This window comes from Haliotis cracherodii, unplaced genomic scaffold, assembly GCF_022045235.1.
Source record: "Haliotis cracherodii isolate W230 unplaced genomic scaffold, xgHalCrac1.p SCAF_3, whole genome shotgun sequence".
NCBI classification, from domain to species: domain Eukaryota; kingdom Metazoa; phylum Mollusca; class Gastropoda; order Lepetellida; family Haliotidae; genus Haliotis; species Haliotis cracherodii.
In genome coordinates this window covers 342,716-358,137 of record NW_027266286.1, presented here as the reverse complement: position 1 = coordinate 358,137, position 15,422 = coordinate 342,716, and the positions used below count along the sequence as shown (strand labels likewise).

At 40.0% G+C, this 15,422-nt stretch overlaps 1 protein-coding gene across 1 annotated transcript in view; it reads right to left on the bottom strand.

Moving 5' to 3' along the window:
• LOC139474074 (circumsporozoite protein-like) overlaps positions 1-1,853 on the bottom strand; it is a 38,784-nt gene extending 36,931 nt beyond the window's left edge. The window contains exons 1-2 of the mRNA XM_071256933.1: positions 1,658-1,853; positions 436-634 (exon numbers count right to left, since the gene is read on the bottom strand). Of these exons, the coding sequence (XP_071113034.1) occupies positions 436-634; positions 1,658-1,853 (395 nt within the window). The remainder of the gene's footprint in view (positions 1-435; positions 635-1,657) is intronic.
• Positions 1,854-15,422: the final 13,569 nt, after the last annotated feature.

Genomic DNA, 15,422 nt, shown 5'->3' with positions numbered 1-15,422 from the left:
ATCGGTTTGTTTGTTTATTGAGTTTGCCAGAGATGTGTCTATTTTAGGGATTTTTAGTTTTGGGGTAAATATATTTGATGGTTTGCAGTTTTGTTGGAGGTTATCTATTTGGTTTTCGTTTAGGTAGTTGAAAATTCGTTGAGATATTGGAGTAAGTAAAGGGTGCTTCCTAGTTAGAGCCTGGTTACGAGGGCGGATATTTTCGTTTATGAGGTTTTGGATGAGAGGGTTTGATTGGGACGAGGCCCAATATATATACAGGATATACAGAGTGTAGTTGGCAAGTATATATACAAGTAGGAGGCAATGTTTATACAGTAGAGTAGATATTGTTATACTGGAGTAGAGAAGCCTGTTATGTATACACAAGGGTAGTGATGAAGTCAGTGACATAAACAAAGGATGAAGCCAGTAATATAAACAACGGGATAAAACTGATTGGGGTCTTTGATGGTGCCTCGGGGGTATGTTATAGCCTTGGTCACGGTTGATTGACGGCTGGAGTCTTTTGATGTTGATGGCTTCCTGATTCTGAAGTCTTTGAGGTTGGTGGCGAGGGTTGTGACTCTCTTCCACTGAATGCTGTGGCTTGGGTTGTCACGGATGTGGTCTGATAGAGCTGATTTAGAGTCACCTTTGGAGACAGAGCTTTGATGTTCTTTTATTCGGGTTTTGAGGGGCCTAGATGTTTCTCCTATGTAAGCTTGTCCACAATTGCATGGAATCCCAGAAATAAGCTTAAACTTACCCATCTCAAAATCAGAAATTAAAAGTGTAAACAAGCAACAAATCACAAAAAATGGCATAACCTTTATCTAAACTCAAATAGCCAAATCAAAAAAGTGCTCAGCAAACCACTAACCAAACCAAAAATTCTCCAACCATCAAAAGAAATCGACAGAGTAATCACTAAACTCCAAACAGGACACACCAACCTAAATAACCACCTAAAAAAAATAAAAAAACACACTACAGGTAACTGCCCACATTGCAAACAACTAGAAACCCCAGAACACGCACTCATCCACTGCACACACTACCTCACACATCGAACCGCATTACAAACCACCCTCAATCTAAACAAGGCTCTCACTCTAGAAGCAATACTAAACCCACAAAATAAACTAGAAAACTTCAAGGCCTTAGGCGTATTCTTAATCAACGGAACTAATAAAACGCATCTAAAAACATAATAACCTACCAAATCAAAATCACATAAACAAACAAACACCCACCATACCCAGCTCCCTTAGTTCTCCTCCCCAACCCCATCGGCATCTATTCCAAATCTCAAAATTCCCAAATTATATATAAGCAACCCCTAAAGCCCCCTCTTAGGGTTGCACAGACCACCTTCGCCCCTTTTGGAAACACATTAAATGGCCTGGCCGGGCCCGTGTGCGAAATACGCATCAGTCGGAAAGCGCACGTTAAATCTCCAAAGTAAGTAAGAAAGTAAGTAATGCATGGAATGTGGTATACTGCCTCTGATGGTTCTAGCTTGTGGCTGGATAGCAGTTTTGCTCACATCAGATATTAAAGAGATAAACTATAGTATTTTTGTTCAATATTTCCGTTATTATTTCATCATTATTAACCATCTCCAAGTCACTGTTCACGGGTCTACGTATGTATATTTCATTATCTACCATATGACAGCTGATTGTGGGCGTGGTTCCTCCCTCATAGATGTAGTTGTCTACCATCTCCACGTGTTCGTTCTCAGGAACTGGTGAGGCTGGCGTCGTCAGAGAAGCAGGACGCAGTTGTCCCGCGTCACCAATCTCATACCCTGCATCGTGTTCATCACTGCCTGCACTCTGCTTGGCACTGTTCCGTCTACAAAGTATCATATGGGATATCATTTTATCATTTATATTTATAAATTATATTTTTTTCTTGGATCGCGGTTATCACGCGATAGTGTTTTAGGATGGTAAATACCCTACATCAGGAACTACCTTGTATTTAGCTAGCCCTAGTCAGCTGAATACATTGTGTGTGTTCCTAATCCAGGATATCTTCAGTCCATGAACCGGCAAGCCTGATAACCTCTTTATAATATAATGGCTCGTCTCTTACAAAACCCTTTCCATATCCATATGAAATTCCTGCATAAAGCAGAGTCTATTGTGCGCTTCCGACTGAATCATGAGCATGTATTTGTGAATCACTATTAAGTTGTGTTGATACCAGGTATTCGCGAAAGGTGAGCGTTTCTGCCCCACGGGTGGGACCCGTCACAAACACAAGCAAAGGCAAGTCAAATGTTTACAATATAGAAGTCACCTATGATTATATTACAACCAGAACCGTAAGATTGCAAGTTTCCTGGAATGTTCGCATTAATATACTTCGTCACAAGATTAGTAATCCGTCAGTCGGACAGTTACAGCAGTAAAAATAGTTTCTAATGAAACCTAGACGGTGGCGTAACTACAACAGACACTTGCTTCAAATAAGTTTTCATTGTCAGTGATCGCCCTTCGCGGCAATATATCGGTCTGTAGGCTAGTTTAGTTGTCCTTTGCCAAAGATAAGATTCTCAAGTCACGTGTGTTTAGAGTCTGTGTGGAATATCTAAGCCATTCAGAACTGCTGTCAGATGATAAAATGAAACGAGGTAAAATATTCAAATTCAACTATGTTAAATTCTCGAATACTCCAAGCTGAAAGGGTTTGTAAGGAGATATATTGAAACTGATCCCGCTGGCGTCCTCAACATGTTTTTCCAAAGTTGCCTATTATTGTCAATGGCCTCAGCTACATGATTCTCAGACACTTTTGTAAGTATCTTTGACTATTATTTTGAAAATGATAACGATTTTCCAAGTAATTTGTCCAGGACTTCGGTGGTCAATTCTGACATCGATACACAAGGGTATGTTTGTAAACACTGATTGTAGTTGCTACCAGGCCTTATGTTTGCATATTTTTTGTATAGTACCCTAACCGATACTGTTTTTTATCCGTTTAAGATCGTTCCGTGGTCTAGTGGATAGAGCGCCTGCCCGGAGAGCAGTCCTACCGAAGATGTTCACAGATGATAGTTATGTGTTATCCTGCAGGGTCTTAACCAACGACAAGTCGACTCGGAGTCAATATACTGTGCAGTAATCTTGATCGGGGCGTGAAACCATTTCACCTCACCACACCTTATCCGTTGGCTTTATCCTGCCTGGAAACCTAATGATTATGTCATGATGAAGTTTCTGGATGTGTGTGTCCGTCTGAGAAAGAATATTCAAGATTTAACATAAATAATGTTGAATGTAACCTCTATTTAAAGGTTAAACCAACAGACACAGGTGGTTGTATCAGTCGTTGGTGTTGAGCCTGTCAATGATGTTGTTGTATCAGTCGTTGGTGTTGAGCCTGTGAGTGATGCTGTGAAATATGAGTTATAACACATGATGTATGTAAATCATTTATATTCGTGTACAATGTCTGGGCTATCTGTTATCTATTATCTATAGATATCTATAGTTATCTATTATCGGTGATTAGTAGGTACATGCATATACATGTATGATATATTCTATTGTCATTCCGAACGGTATATAGTGAATTTTGGAGTGGATGAATCTGGTTGAAGATACATTATTGGACCTATTGCCGCATGAGAAGGATCAGGTCATACAATGGTCAATCATACCGTCCCAGAACATGCATGCTGAAGTCAGACGTGCAGAATATTGTCCCCAATGCATCACTGTGTGACGTAAATGAAGTGTAGCAGAACATTGTCACCCATGAGTGGATGCTTGCAAGGCTGATTTTTAATAGTCTGAAGACAAGAGAAGAGTGTGAATACATAATACATTGTTTAAGTTTTGACTGTTTACTAATCTACTCTAGAAGGGTGAATATGGCCTTTGATTCCACTGTAAAAAGGGACCAGTCTTATGATAGTGATAATGAATCCAATGACAGTGACGCTGTCAACCATTCTTGGATCCATCTGTAGATAGAGGTTTGCAAGTTTCATAGATGTTTCTGATTTGTTTCAGATTTCTTTTGTTTAGTTAATGTTAGACTTTACCATTACCGTTGGTATTACCAAATGCCATGTCGTGGAGAAGATACAAGATTTGTAAGATTTATTTTAGCTGCCGAAATATCTGATTGTAGTCTCCAAGGGGTGGATCAAGACATGTTATTTTATTACAGAGTTAGTCATAGAGAGGGTAAAACACACAGTCATACGCTGGATTAGATTTCGTACAAAGCAATTTAGAAATGTACTGTAATGATAATGAACTGCGACGTTGTTTGAGGGACAGCTCATCAGTCCCAACATACAGACTATCAAGCGGAATAGTTCTAATGGCTCCGAGGCAAAGCGTCATATCTTGATGCATATATTCTTTATATAAATTATGTGTGAAAAAACGGTTAAGACAATTTATGGATCTTATTTAAACACAGTCGCAGTTGGCGTTCAATAGTATGCGTGTCTTAGCACGGAAAGAAGTATTAAAGTCATCCACAAAACGTCATACATCAATGGAATCATATAACACATTTGCTCTTAGTACTAAACAATGTGACAGACAACATGTTACCCTGTGGTACGCTATGATCTGATTATAATGATCAGACAGGGTTTAACCCACGCTGATTTGAAATTGTTTGTCAGTTAAAAACCTGGAAATGAATAACGGAAACGGCCGCGTTATCCAAAATCATGAAACTCGTTTAAAATCCCATGTCTCACAGTACTTCGATTTTGGTTGAAAACCATAGTGAATATTGGTGATTAGATTATTAGTTTCCAAGTACCATATTTATCTGTTGTTGACTATGGTTTTGCAAACGCGGCTGGTTAATCAAACTGGTCTATTATTTGAGGGATCAGTATGATCCCGTCAACGGTTTGGAATGGGAACAATTATGGCTTCACGCCACGAAGGCCAGATTTCGAGGAAAAATTAGCAGAAGGGTTTCTAAACATGGTTCTGGTAAATGTTTAAGGAGTTGAAATTGTATATTAACAGCTCCTGTAGCAGTGTCATGGGTTTGCCCAAAAGGCAGTATGAAGTTCATAGATTGAACATATTTAAATTCTTATTATAAAATCGTATTGTATTCCCCATTAGGTGATTTATAATCAATATGTTTCCTTCCTTGGTGTTTTGGGTATTTTTTTTATAATGGTGCATAATTAGACGACGAAGAATGTTCAGCCATATTTTCAATATCTGATTTAACAGTTAATAGTTCAGCCACATTCTTTAGATGCTGGATGCTGGAGTTTGAACTTTTATATTTGATCTTCCATACCTTTGTCAAAGGAGTACGTGGATATAATTTGGAGACAATTGACGTGTTTTTGCTTAAAAGTACTCTTTAGTATTAAATTCTTTAATTCTTTAAATTAGGTACCATAGTATGGCGACAGAAAGACTGTCCAGCTTATTTGTTTGCATTCAAAGCTGGTTTGCAATCAGTATTAAACCATGGTCTACGATGTCAGGTACGTTTTTTAAACAAATCAGATTTTAATTTGTTTGAAGATAGTATTTCAAAGGCCAGTTAGGTCTAGTAAAGTTCCATCTTAGTCATTTCCACAGAGGTTATGGTGGACTGACCACTGAAATGCTGTGAGTGATGCATCACGAGAAGAGAATATGTTTTAGAGCAATCATGGACATGTTGTTTGGAAATAAAATCTTCTGGACTCTCCCCCTCATTACTGGTATTGATCATAAGCCTTTGTGTAAATTTGATCGTTCGAGATATTTCGGGATGTGGCAGTTTCGGGAAGGCTGGCTGTACCTATATCAGAGCTGTTAGTGTTTAAATATAATTGTATTAATCATTCATTATGTGTAGTCTTTTACTGATTCCACAGTTTAGATCTGAGTGAACTGATTTCTAGATTGACATATGTTTTTCAATTTGAAGATATTGTTGTAACTAAGGTCATGAAAGAAAAACAAGTCTCTTTGAATGTCAAAATTAGGAGTTTTACCTGTAATGATACATAACTATTTGTCACTCACTGAGATAGAAATGAACTACCTTGTATACCACACTGAACAGAGATGACAACCAGAGCCACAAGAGTCCACCTGACAACACCCATCTCAACCCCTGCACCACCTCCGTCAACTCTGTCCTACTGATGGTCAGGTAACTTCAGGTACAACATTAGCAATGGCAAATCACGATAAGAGAGGGACACTGCAACTGGAGATCTTTTACTGTTTGAAACAAATGTAACCAGCTGAGCGTTGAAGGAAATAATTCATTGCTCAATCATATCTATATCTCTGACTGGTTCAATAGTCATTCAAATGATAATAATATGTAGATTACCAGCCATACAGGTTCCGAAATGAACATGTAATTGAGTCACATTTGATCATTATGGGTATGGAAAAATTGGGAAATGTTCTGACTTCAAAATGGTTGTATACATATCTTTAGTTTTCTTCTCCTGATACTCTTAAAGTGAGTGAGTGAGTGAGTTGAGTTTAAGGCTTCTTTTAACAGTATTCCGGTTGTATCACAGCGTGTCAGCTTTATGTGGGAGGAAAGCCCGAAGTGGTGCAGGTCTCAGAACGTTTACCGCTTCTGTGAAACCCACGAGCACGGGTATGGTGCTGACAAACCTAGAAACATAATCGGGGCCAACCGGGATTCGAACCCACAATCATAGGTTTCTGGCGTGTCCAAGGGACGCAACTTTGCACAGCGAATTGCGCCGCCTTAGACGACTTGGCCACCCGTGCCCGCGATATTCTTAAAGCCTTCATTAGCAAGCAGCACAGCTTAATTAAGGATAGGTGTATCTAATGTATCAGGTGTGTCAGCTATTTACTGAATTATAACAATTAAATCTCTGAGCATGAAAATGGAAACATGTGCTTTCGTGTCACTGGATCTTCTCCATCACTTGATTGTCCTGGCAAGAGGACTTCTGTGAAAATAAACACTTACATTGTATGTAAAGTTGAGCGAGAGGCTTCCCTTTTCGCAAACACTTTATGACGCGGTGCAGGGTATGAGCTGGTATGTGTGCACACATATGGTATTCATGTTTTTTAACACTTATAGTTTAGTTATGGAGCTCGTTTGTGTTTTCATATCGCATTCAATTACCCTAAATGACCTTTTTTTCCAGATCACAAACACTTTCCCGTTGTTGATATGTCGAGCCTCTATCCAACTACATGTATATGTCATACTTCAACTGAATCTAAAACTGTCAATGACTGTATATATAAACTTACAAACTGTGACTTGACTAGTCATACACGATTTTATGTCGAATTTTGAGGGTCCTGGTTTAGGGCTCACTCAGACACCACGGAAACAAGGACGAAACCCAAGCCTGCATAATAAACCCAAATGTTCTCCTCTCTCCCCCACTTTATTTTTTCATGGTGGTGCCTCTGATGTCTGACTTTCTCAACTATTTGTAGCGTTATCGACACTGCCAGTGTCAATGCCCTCGAAGAACCGCAACCAAAATGGTAGACAATCATGGAGGGAGTTGAGAGAGCTTTGATCAATTAACAGTTTAAGACAGTATATTAGTGAAAGAAATGAAATAACTGCGGGAGTTAAGAGTGAACAAGAGAAAAGGTGTCAGTGCCCTTTGCTTTGCGAAAATTCCGACCGATTCTCAACCTGGCAGGACCTTCTCAACATCCAAACTCTGTACTCAAAGTGGATGCACAACCCTAGTTTTTTTAAAGAGGAGATGGGGTGATTACCGGAATTCACTAAAAGAAAGCTGAAAATATTTGATTTTAAGTATACATTTGACTACTTACTCAAGCCCAATTAATACTACCCCACAACTGACGGATGCAATGTTCTGTGAAGATCGACATCTTCATATATTCCCCGTGTTTAGTCAGGGAAATATCCTCAGTCTTTGAAGCCAAGATTATATTTGTTTTAATTAGAACAAGGCGAGAATATCTTACTTCCTATCCGCTACCCTCTGTTGTTGCTTTAGTCACAGCGCTATTGTTTTCTCATTTAACGCACTCGTCACTTCACAAATAATCTTGTTAGTTTTTCAACGGAAGTGTTACTTCCATACTTGAAGAGCTCACAGCAAGACGAACAGTTGCTATATGACTGTCATGTGTGTGTCTGCCTGAAGGCTCATATGATAAACATGTATACACAACTATGAGGATACGGACCCAAGATTGAGACTATGCCGCTCCTGTCTTTACCAGCACACTGCACTTGTTGCATGGATGTATTGTTATAAATTGAAACAATAAGCTAACCAAGACACCTGTACGCAACAGAATTCAGTGTGAAACAAACAACAACAAAATAACAAGTGTATCATAAAAATAACTAGGTTTACAAATCAATACACATTACTGCAAACTTATTACAATGGCAGTACACAATAAAGTGACAGTACAATTTCCAAGGCATGATAAAATACAAGAGCAGTGGTAATAGCAATAAAGTCAGTGATCATAATATTCTCCTAGTAGCAACAGTGGTCAATCTTACAAACTAGGTCTAGGCTGGATAGCTAGAGTGACAATATGATTTTCACACAACGTCTGTGTTATTACCTCCTTTTAAATGCATTATTCTGCTAAATAAACTGCCCGGCAAAAGGAAATATTCATCAATCTTGGTGGTAGCTAAAACTGGAACAAACAAGAAATGGTTATTCGATGATGCTGTATTGGGTACGGGTAGCTACATATCAATGAGTATCTCACAACAGGTGCACATAACGTCTCAGGGAACATGGGGATCGCAGTTTCATAGCACACAGTAATAAACCGAGTGAAGCAGGCATGGTTGATTCACAGATACAAGACATTCGCAGAGCGAATATTACCACAGCGAGCACCAATGCACGAGCAGGCTTGCTGTCTCATCGATGTTGTCAGCCGCCCGATGACGTCATGGGGAATCCGTTGACACTCGTTCCTCGGTGCGGTTGAAGAACGTCACCCCTTGAGGTCTTGCCGTTGGTGTTGCCACGAATACGGATGATGACAATTTCAAAATGTGGTCTGCCAGTTGTTGCCCTGTCCTGTGTACTGCCAGTCTGTCTCTGACGTTGAACGATCGGACGATGGTTGCACATGTCCAGTTGGTGTTTCTTTGGCACCCATTTGCCACATTACTTCCTACGGCCCTCGCTCTCTTTGTTGTGCAGTTAAACGTGACATTTATTTTGTGCTTTTCCATTAACTGTGATGTTTTGGCAAAGATCAATTGCATGTTTAATCATTTCCGCGTGTGCTTTCTTAACCGGTACCTGAAAAAAGTGAACTATTTTTCACTTCTGCCAATCGTGTTTTGGATCTTAAATTTGCAGAGTTTCGGCGACTGTTTTCAGTCCAGTAAGGTTTTGATAACGTTCGTAATATTGTTATAATTTTCAAGTGTATAGTCTCTTTTGCCCAGGCGTTTACTATATTGAAAATATGTTTAGAATTTAGAATAAACCGGAACACGCGAATGAAGCTGGTAGGAATGTTCCGTTGTTCCCAAGTTGGTCAGGTCCAGAGCGAGATTACCAGACCACCCTCTCTGACAGGTCATACTTCACTGATGTTCGAGCCTCATTCACACTGTTGTCAAATACAATATCAAATGCTAAAAGGCCTCGGGCAGTGTACGGTATAATAATGTCCTGTATTTATTTGTATTTGGTACTGGTAATTCCTGCTGCTCTTTCCTCGTGTTCATCAGAGAATCACACACAGGCTGATAGTACAATACGAGAACATTTTCGTGGCCTAAAGGTTTATTCAGCATATTGGCCATACGGCCAAAAGTACAGATACTATACAATGAGAATGTCAGCATCGAGTTAGGTTGCGGGAGTACAGTCTTTAACACAATCTAGGTATAGTTAAAGCAGTAGCTGGTAATTACAATATATCATGGTTTACTATTTAAGCATTTTTAAAACGTCTTTTAGGGAACAAAATATAAATTATGTCGACTTTAAGAAATGTATGAGTCATTCATAAAATAGTCTTCAGAACGTAATCATGAGAAGTTGTGTTTCTTGAAGCATTTATAAAAAGCCCATTTAAGCCATCGTAACTGAAATACATTTTTTCATGAACAGAGTTACTGATTGATTAAGTGTACATTGCTTGATTATAGAATATTAATAAGTGTTTAATAAATATCTGTTTTGAAACACGGAATATTACTAATAGTTTAATAGAACATGGTGTTCAGACAATCACATTTTTTTACATATTTCTTCTTCTATGTAGATTTATCTTAAAGCTATGGATTGATATTCTTGATTTACACAGTGCTCTACATTATTAATGATCTGTCCTCTGAATGAATGACACGTCGGATACATTCTACAATTAAGTTTATCGATCGATGTGTGTGTTTGAGAATGTTGTGTGATCTTGGGGTATAACTTATCAAAATGATTGGCTCTCACTTAATGTTAATTTAGGAACCTTTCGAGAGTGAAGGCCAAATATGATATGTTGTCACAAGGTCTACTGTAGACATAGGCTTTCCTTCTCAACGCAAAGGTTCATACGCCAATGAAATCACAGAACAGAACATGTGCCACATAACCACATAAATTGTTTGTTTGTTGCCTAACGCCGCTCACAGCAATATTCCAGCTGAATGACGGCTTTCTGAGAATAATCGGGATACGATCATAGGATGACATGTATCAACTAAGTCTGCGAGCCTGACCACCCGACCAAGTTTGTACCCTCTCACTTCAAGAATAGGTTGCTGAAGACGGGATTTTCACGGGATGTAACCCTTAATACTATTTAATGTATTATGCAAATGAAACTTAAGAAGAAAATAATATGTGGTCACTAGGACCATTTATTGATCTCCAGTGACGCAATACATGGATCAATGATGCACAACGGTCGCTGTACAGAGGAAGGAATGTGTAACTATCTGGATCAGTATCGATAGGAAGGCTTTAAAGTATAAGGGCTCTCTTCGTGCAAGATATTTCTGAGTTGTTGTTTCGGTTGCATATTTATTTCCCTCTACCGATCGTGAAGCCGCACAAGACAAATCGTGAACTTTGTGGACACCTACAACGCATATCAATCGTTAATTTACGTGTACAAGTCTGTGACCTGGTAGCGGAACTCATGTCAGATATTGAGGAGATAAACCTACTTTGTTTTGAAACATGACGTAGTCCTACTGTAGATTATATATCTCTTATTTTACTTTGGAACCTATAAGGAAACAGGAAAATGGATACCTCTTTTTAACCAATAAAAGTCAAGCCAGGTTAGAGTGACCTATAAACCATAAAGTCTAATGCAACATACTACACTCATACGTCACTCATACTACAAGAGGGTGCTTTTAATTTCGAGTGGTTAAATTACGTTGGGGGAAAACAGTGATATGGAAACGTGATTTACCTACTGATATATATTGTTTATTATACAGTATTAATGTTGATTATTCATGCAATGTGTTCACAGGTCATTTAATTCTGATCCTTTCAGTATCTCATAGCCCCCTGGTCATTGGTTGTAATTAGACTTGAATGCGGACAGGCCGACAGCAGAGGTCTCCCTATCGCGAGTTTACCGTTGTTGAGCTTATCTGTAATAGGTGATAAGTTACCCACCCGTGTGTAGAAACTGCCAGCTATGGCTACGATACCTTCCGGGAGTCCTGGTCAGGAACACAAACAAACGTGCATGTACCTTCCACATACACATAGGCTTGTGCTCAACATACAAGGACAACATTAGTGACAAACTGTACAAAACCCAAAACAACCGTGACCGTGAAATATCGTATGATAGTTTACGATAGTTTTTACATAGGTTGCTTCTTAGAGACTATCTGCATATAGCATAGCAAACATAGGAATCATTATTTAACAGCGCAAACACTGAACTGATCGTGATAGCCCGTGCAGGAAAACACTTCAGAAAACACTTCCTCACTGTAACTGATTGTACAGGTTGTATTTGCGTGTTGTTTCACGTGTAAACAATTCAGTGACAGATACCGTTACACACTGACCTGGGTCGACCGGCGGTCATTCAAACAATACAAGTTACTTGAAAGATATCCTCTGTGTCAATCTAGTAAAAAAGCCTATCATTAATACACTTAGAAATTCGTATATATCGACATTCTAAGCCACACTGTCCTTAAGCAGTCATGGAAGACTGCGTTAACAGGTAGCCCTTGGTTGTTATCAATTACATAATATTTAATTTAGCTTTAGGCCTCAATACCCGCAGTCATTATTGACTGGTTTAACTTGATACGACAGTACGAGATATGTACTCCCTTGTCTATAGGTCGGCATCATATGTCTGAATGTCAGCATGAGATATGTACCCCCTTGTCTATAGGTCGGCATCATATGTCTGAATGTCAGCATGAGATATGTTCCCCCTTGTCTATAGGTCGGCATCATATGTCTGAATGTCAGCATGAGATATGTTCCCCCTTGTCTATAGGTCGGCATCATATGTCGGAATGTCAGCATGAGATATGTACCCCCTTGTCTATAGGTCGGCATCATATGCCTTAATGTCAGCATGAGATATGTACTCCCTTGTCTATAGGTCGGCATCATATGCCTTAATGTCAGCATGAGATATGTACCCCCTTGTCTATAGGTCGGCATCATATGCCTTAATGTCAGCATGAGATATGTACCCCCTTGTCTATAGGTCGGCATCATATGTCGGAATGTCAGCATGAGATATGTACCCCCTTGTCTATAGGTCGGCATCATATGTCGGAATGTCAGCATGAGATATGTTCCCCCTTGTCTATAGGTCGGCATCATATGTCGGAATGTCAGCATGAGATATGTACCCCCTTGTCTATAGGTCGGCATCATATGACTTAATGTCAGCATGAGATATGTACTCCCTTGTCTATAGGTCGGCATCATATGCCTTAATGTCAGCATGAGATATGTACTCCCTTGTCTATAGGTCGGCATCATATGCCTTAATGTCAGCATGAGATATGTACCCCCTTGTCTATAGGTCGGCATCATATGCCTTAATGTCAGCATGAGATATGTACCCCCTTGTCTATAGGTCGGCATCATATGTCGGAATGTCAGCATGAGATATGTACCCCCTTGTCTATAGGTCGGCATCATATGTCTGAATGTCAGCATGAGATATGTTCCCCCTTGTCTATAGGTCGGCATCATATGTCTGAATGTCAGCATGAGATATGTTCCCCCTTGTCTATAGGTCGGCATCATATGTCGGAATGTCAGCATGAGATATGTACCCCCTTGTCTATAGGTCGGCATCATATGCCTTAATGTCAGCATGAGATATGTACTCCCTTGTCTATAGGTCGGCATCATATGCCTTAATGTCAGCATGAGATATGTACCCCCTTGTCTATAGGTCGGCATCATATGCCTTAATGTCAGCATGAGATATGTACCCCCTTGTCTATAGGTCGGCATCATATGTCGGAATGTCAGCATGAGATATGTTCCCCCTTGTCTATAGGTCGGCATCATATGTCGGAATGTCAGCATGAGATATGTACCCCCTTGTCTATAGGTCGGCATCATATGACTTAATGTCAGCATGAGATATGTACTCCCTTGTCTATAGGTCGGCATCATATGCCTTAATGTCAGCATGAGATATGTACTCCCTTGTCTATAGGTCGGCATCATATGCCTTAATGTCAGCATGAGATATGTACCCCCTTGTCTATAGGTCGGCATCATATGTCGGAATGTCAGCATGAGATATGTACCCCCTTGTCTATAGGTCGGCATCATATGTCGGAATGTCAGCATGAGATATGTTCCCCCTTGTCTATAGGTCGGCATCATATGTCGGAATGTCAGCATGAGATATGTACCCCCTTGTCTATAGGTCGGCATCATATGACTTAATGTCAGCATGAGATATGTACTCCCTTGTCTATAGGTCGGCATCATATGCCTTAATGTCAGCATGAGATATGTACTCCCTTGTCTATAGGTCGGCTTCATATGACTTAATGTCAGCATGAGATATGTACTCCCTTGTCTATAGGTCGGCATCATATGCCTTAATGTCAGCATGAGATATGTACCCCCTTGTCTATAGGTCGACATCATATGTCTGAATGTCAGCATGAGATATGTACCCCCTTGTCTATAGGTCGGCATCATATGCCTTAATGTCAGCATGAGATATGTACCCCCTTGTCTATAGGTCGGCATCATATGACTGAATGTCAGCATGAATATGTACTCCCTTGTCTATAGGTCGGCATCATATGCCTTAATGTCAGCATGAGATATGCACCCCCTTGTCTATAGGTCGGCATCATATGCCTTAATGTCAGCATGAGATATGTACCCCCTTGTCTATAGGTCGGCATCATATGTTTGAATGTCAGCATGAGACATGTACCCCCTTGTCTATAGGTCGGCATCATATGTCTGAATGTCAGCATGAGATATGTACCCCCTTGTCTATAGGTCGGCATCATATGCCTTAATGTCAGCATGAGATATGTACCCCCTTGTCTATAGGTCGGCATCATATGCCTTAATGTCAGCATGAGATATGTACCCCCTTGTCTATACGTCGGCATCATATGACTGAATGTCAGCATGAAATATGTACTCCCTTGTCTATAGGTCGGCATCATATGTCTGAATGTCAGCATGAGATATGTTCCCCCTTGTCTATAGGTCGGCATCATATGTTTGAATGTCAGCATGAGACATGTACCCCCTTGTCAATAGGTCGGCATCATATGTCTGAATGTCAGCATGAGATATGTACCCCCTTGTCTATAGGTCGGCATCATATGCCTTAATGTCAGCATGAGATATGTACCCCCTTGTCTATAGGTCGGCATCATGTGTCTGAATGTCAGCATGAGATATGTACTCCCTTGTCTATAGGTCGGCATCATATGTCGGAATGTCAGTACGAGATATGTACCCCCTTGTCTATAGGTCGGCATCATATGTCTGAATGTCAGCATGAGATATGTACCCCCTTGTCTATAGGTCGGCATCATATGACTGAATGTCAGCATGAGATATGTACCCCCTTGTCTATAGGTCGGCATCATATGCCTTAATGTCAGCATGAGATATGTACCCCCTTGTCTATACGTCGGCATCATATGACTGAATGTCAGCATGAAATATGTACTCCCTTGTCTATAGGTCGGCATCATATGTCTGAATGTCAGCATGAGATATGTTCCCCCTTGTCTATAGGTCGGCATCATATGTTTGAATGTCAGCATGAGACATGTACCCCCTTGTCAATAGGTCGGCATCATATGTCTGAATGTCAGCATGAGATATGTACCCCCTTGTCTATAGGTCGGCATCATATGCCTTAATGTCAGCATGAGATATGTACCCCCTTGTCTATAGGTCGGCATCATGTGTCTGAATGTCAGCATGAGATATGTACTCCCTTGTCTATAGG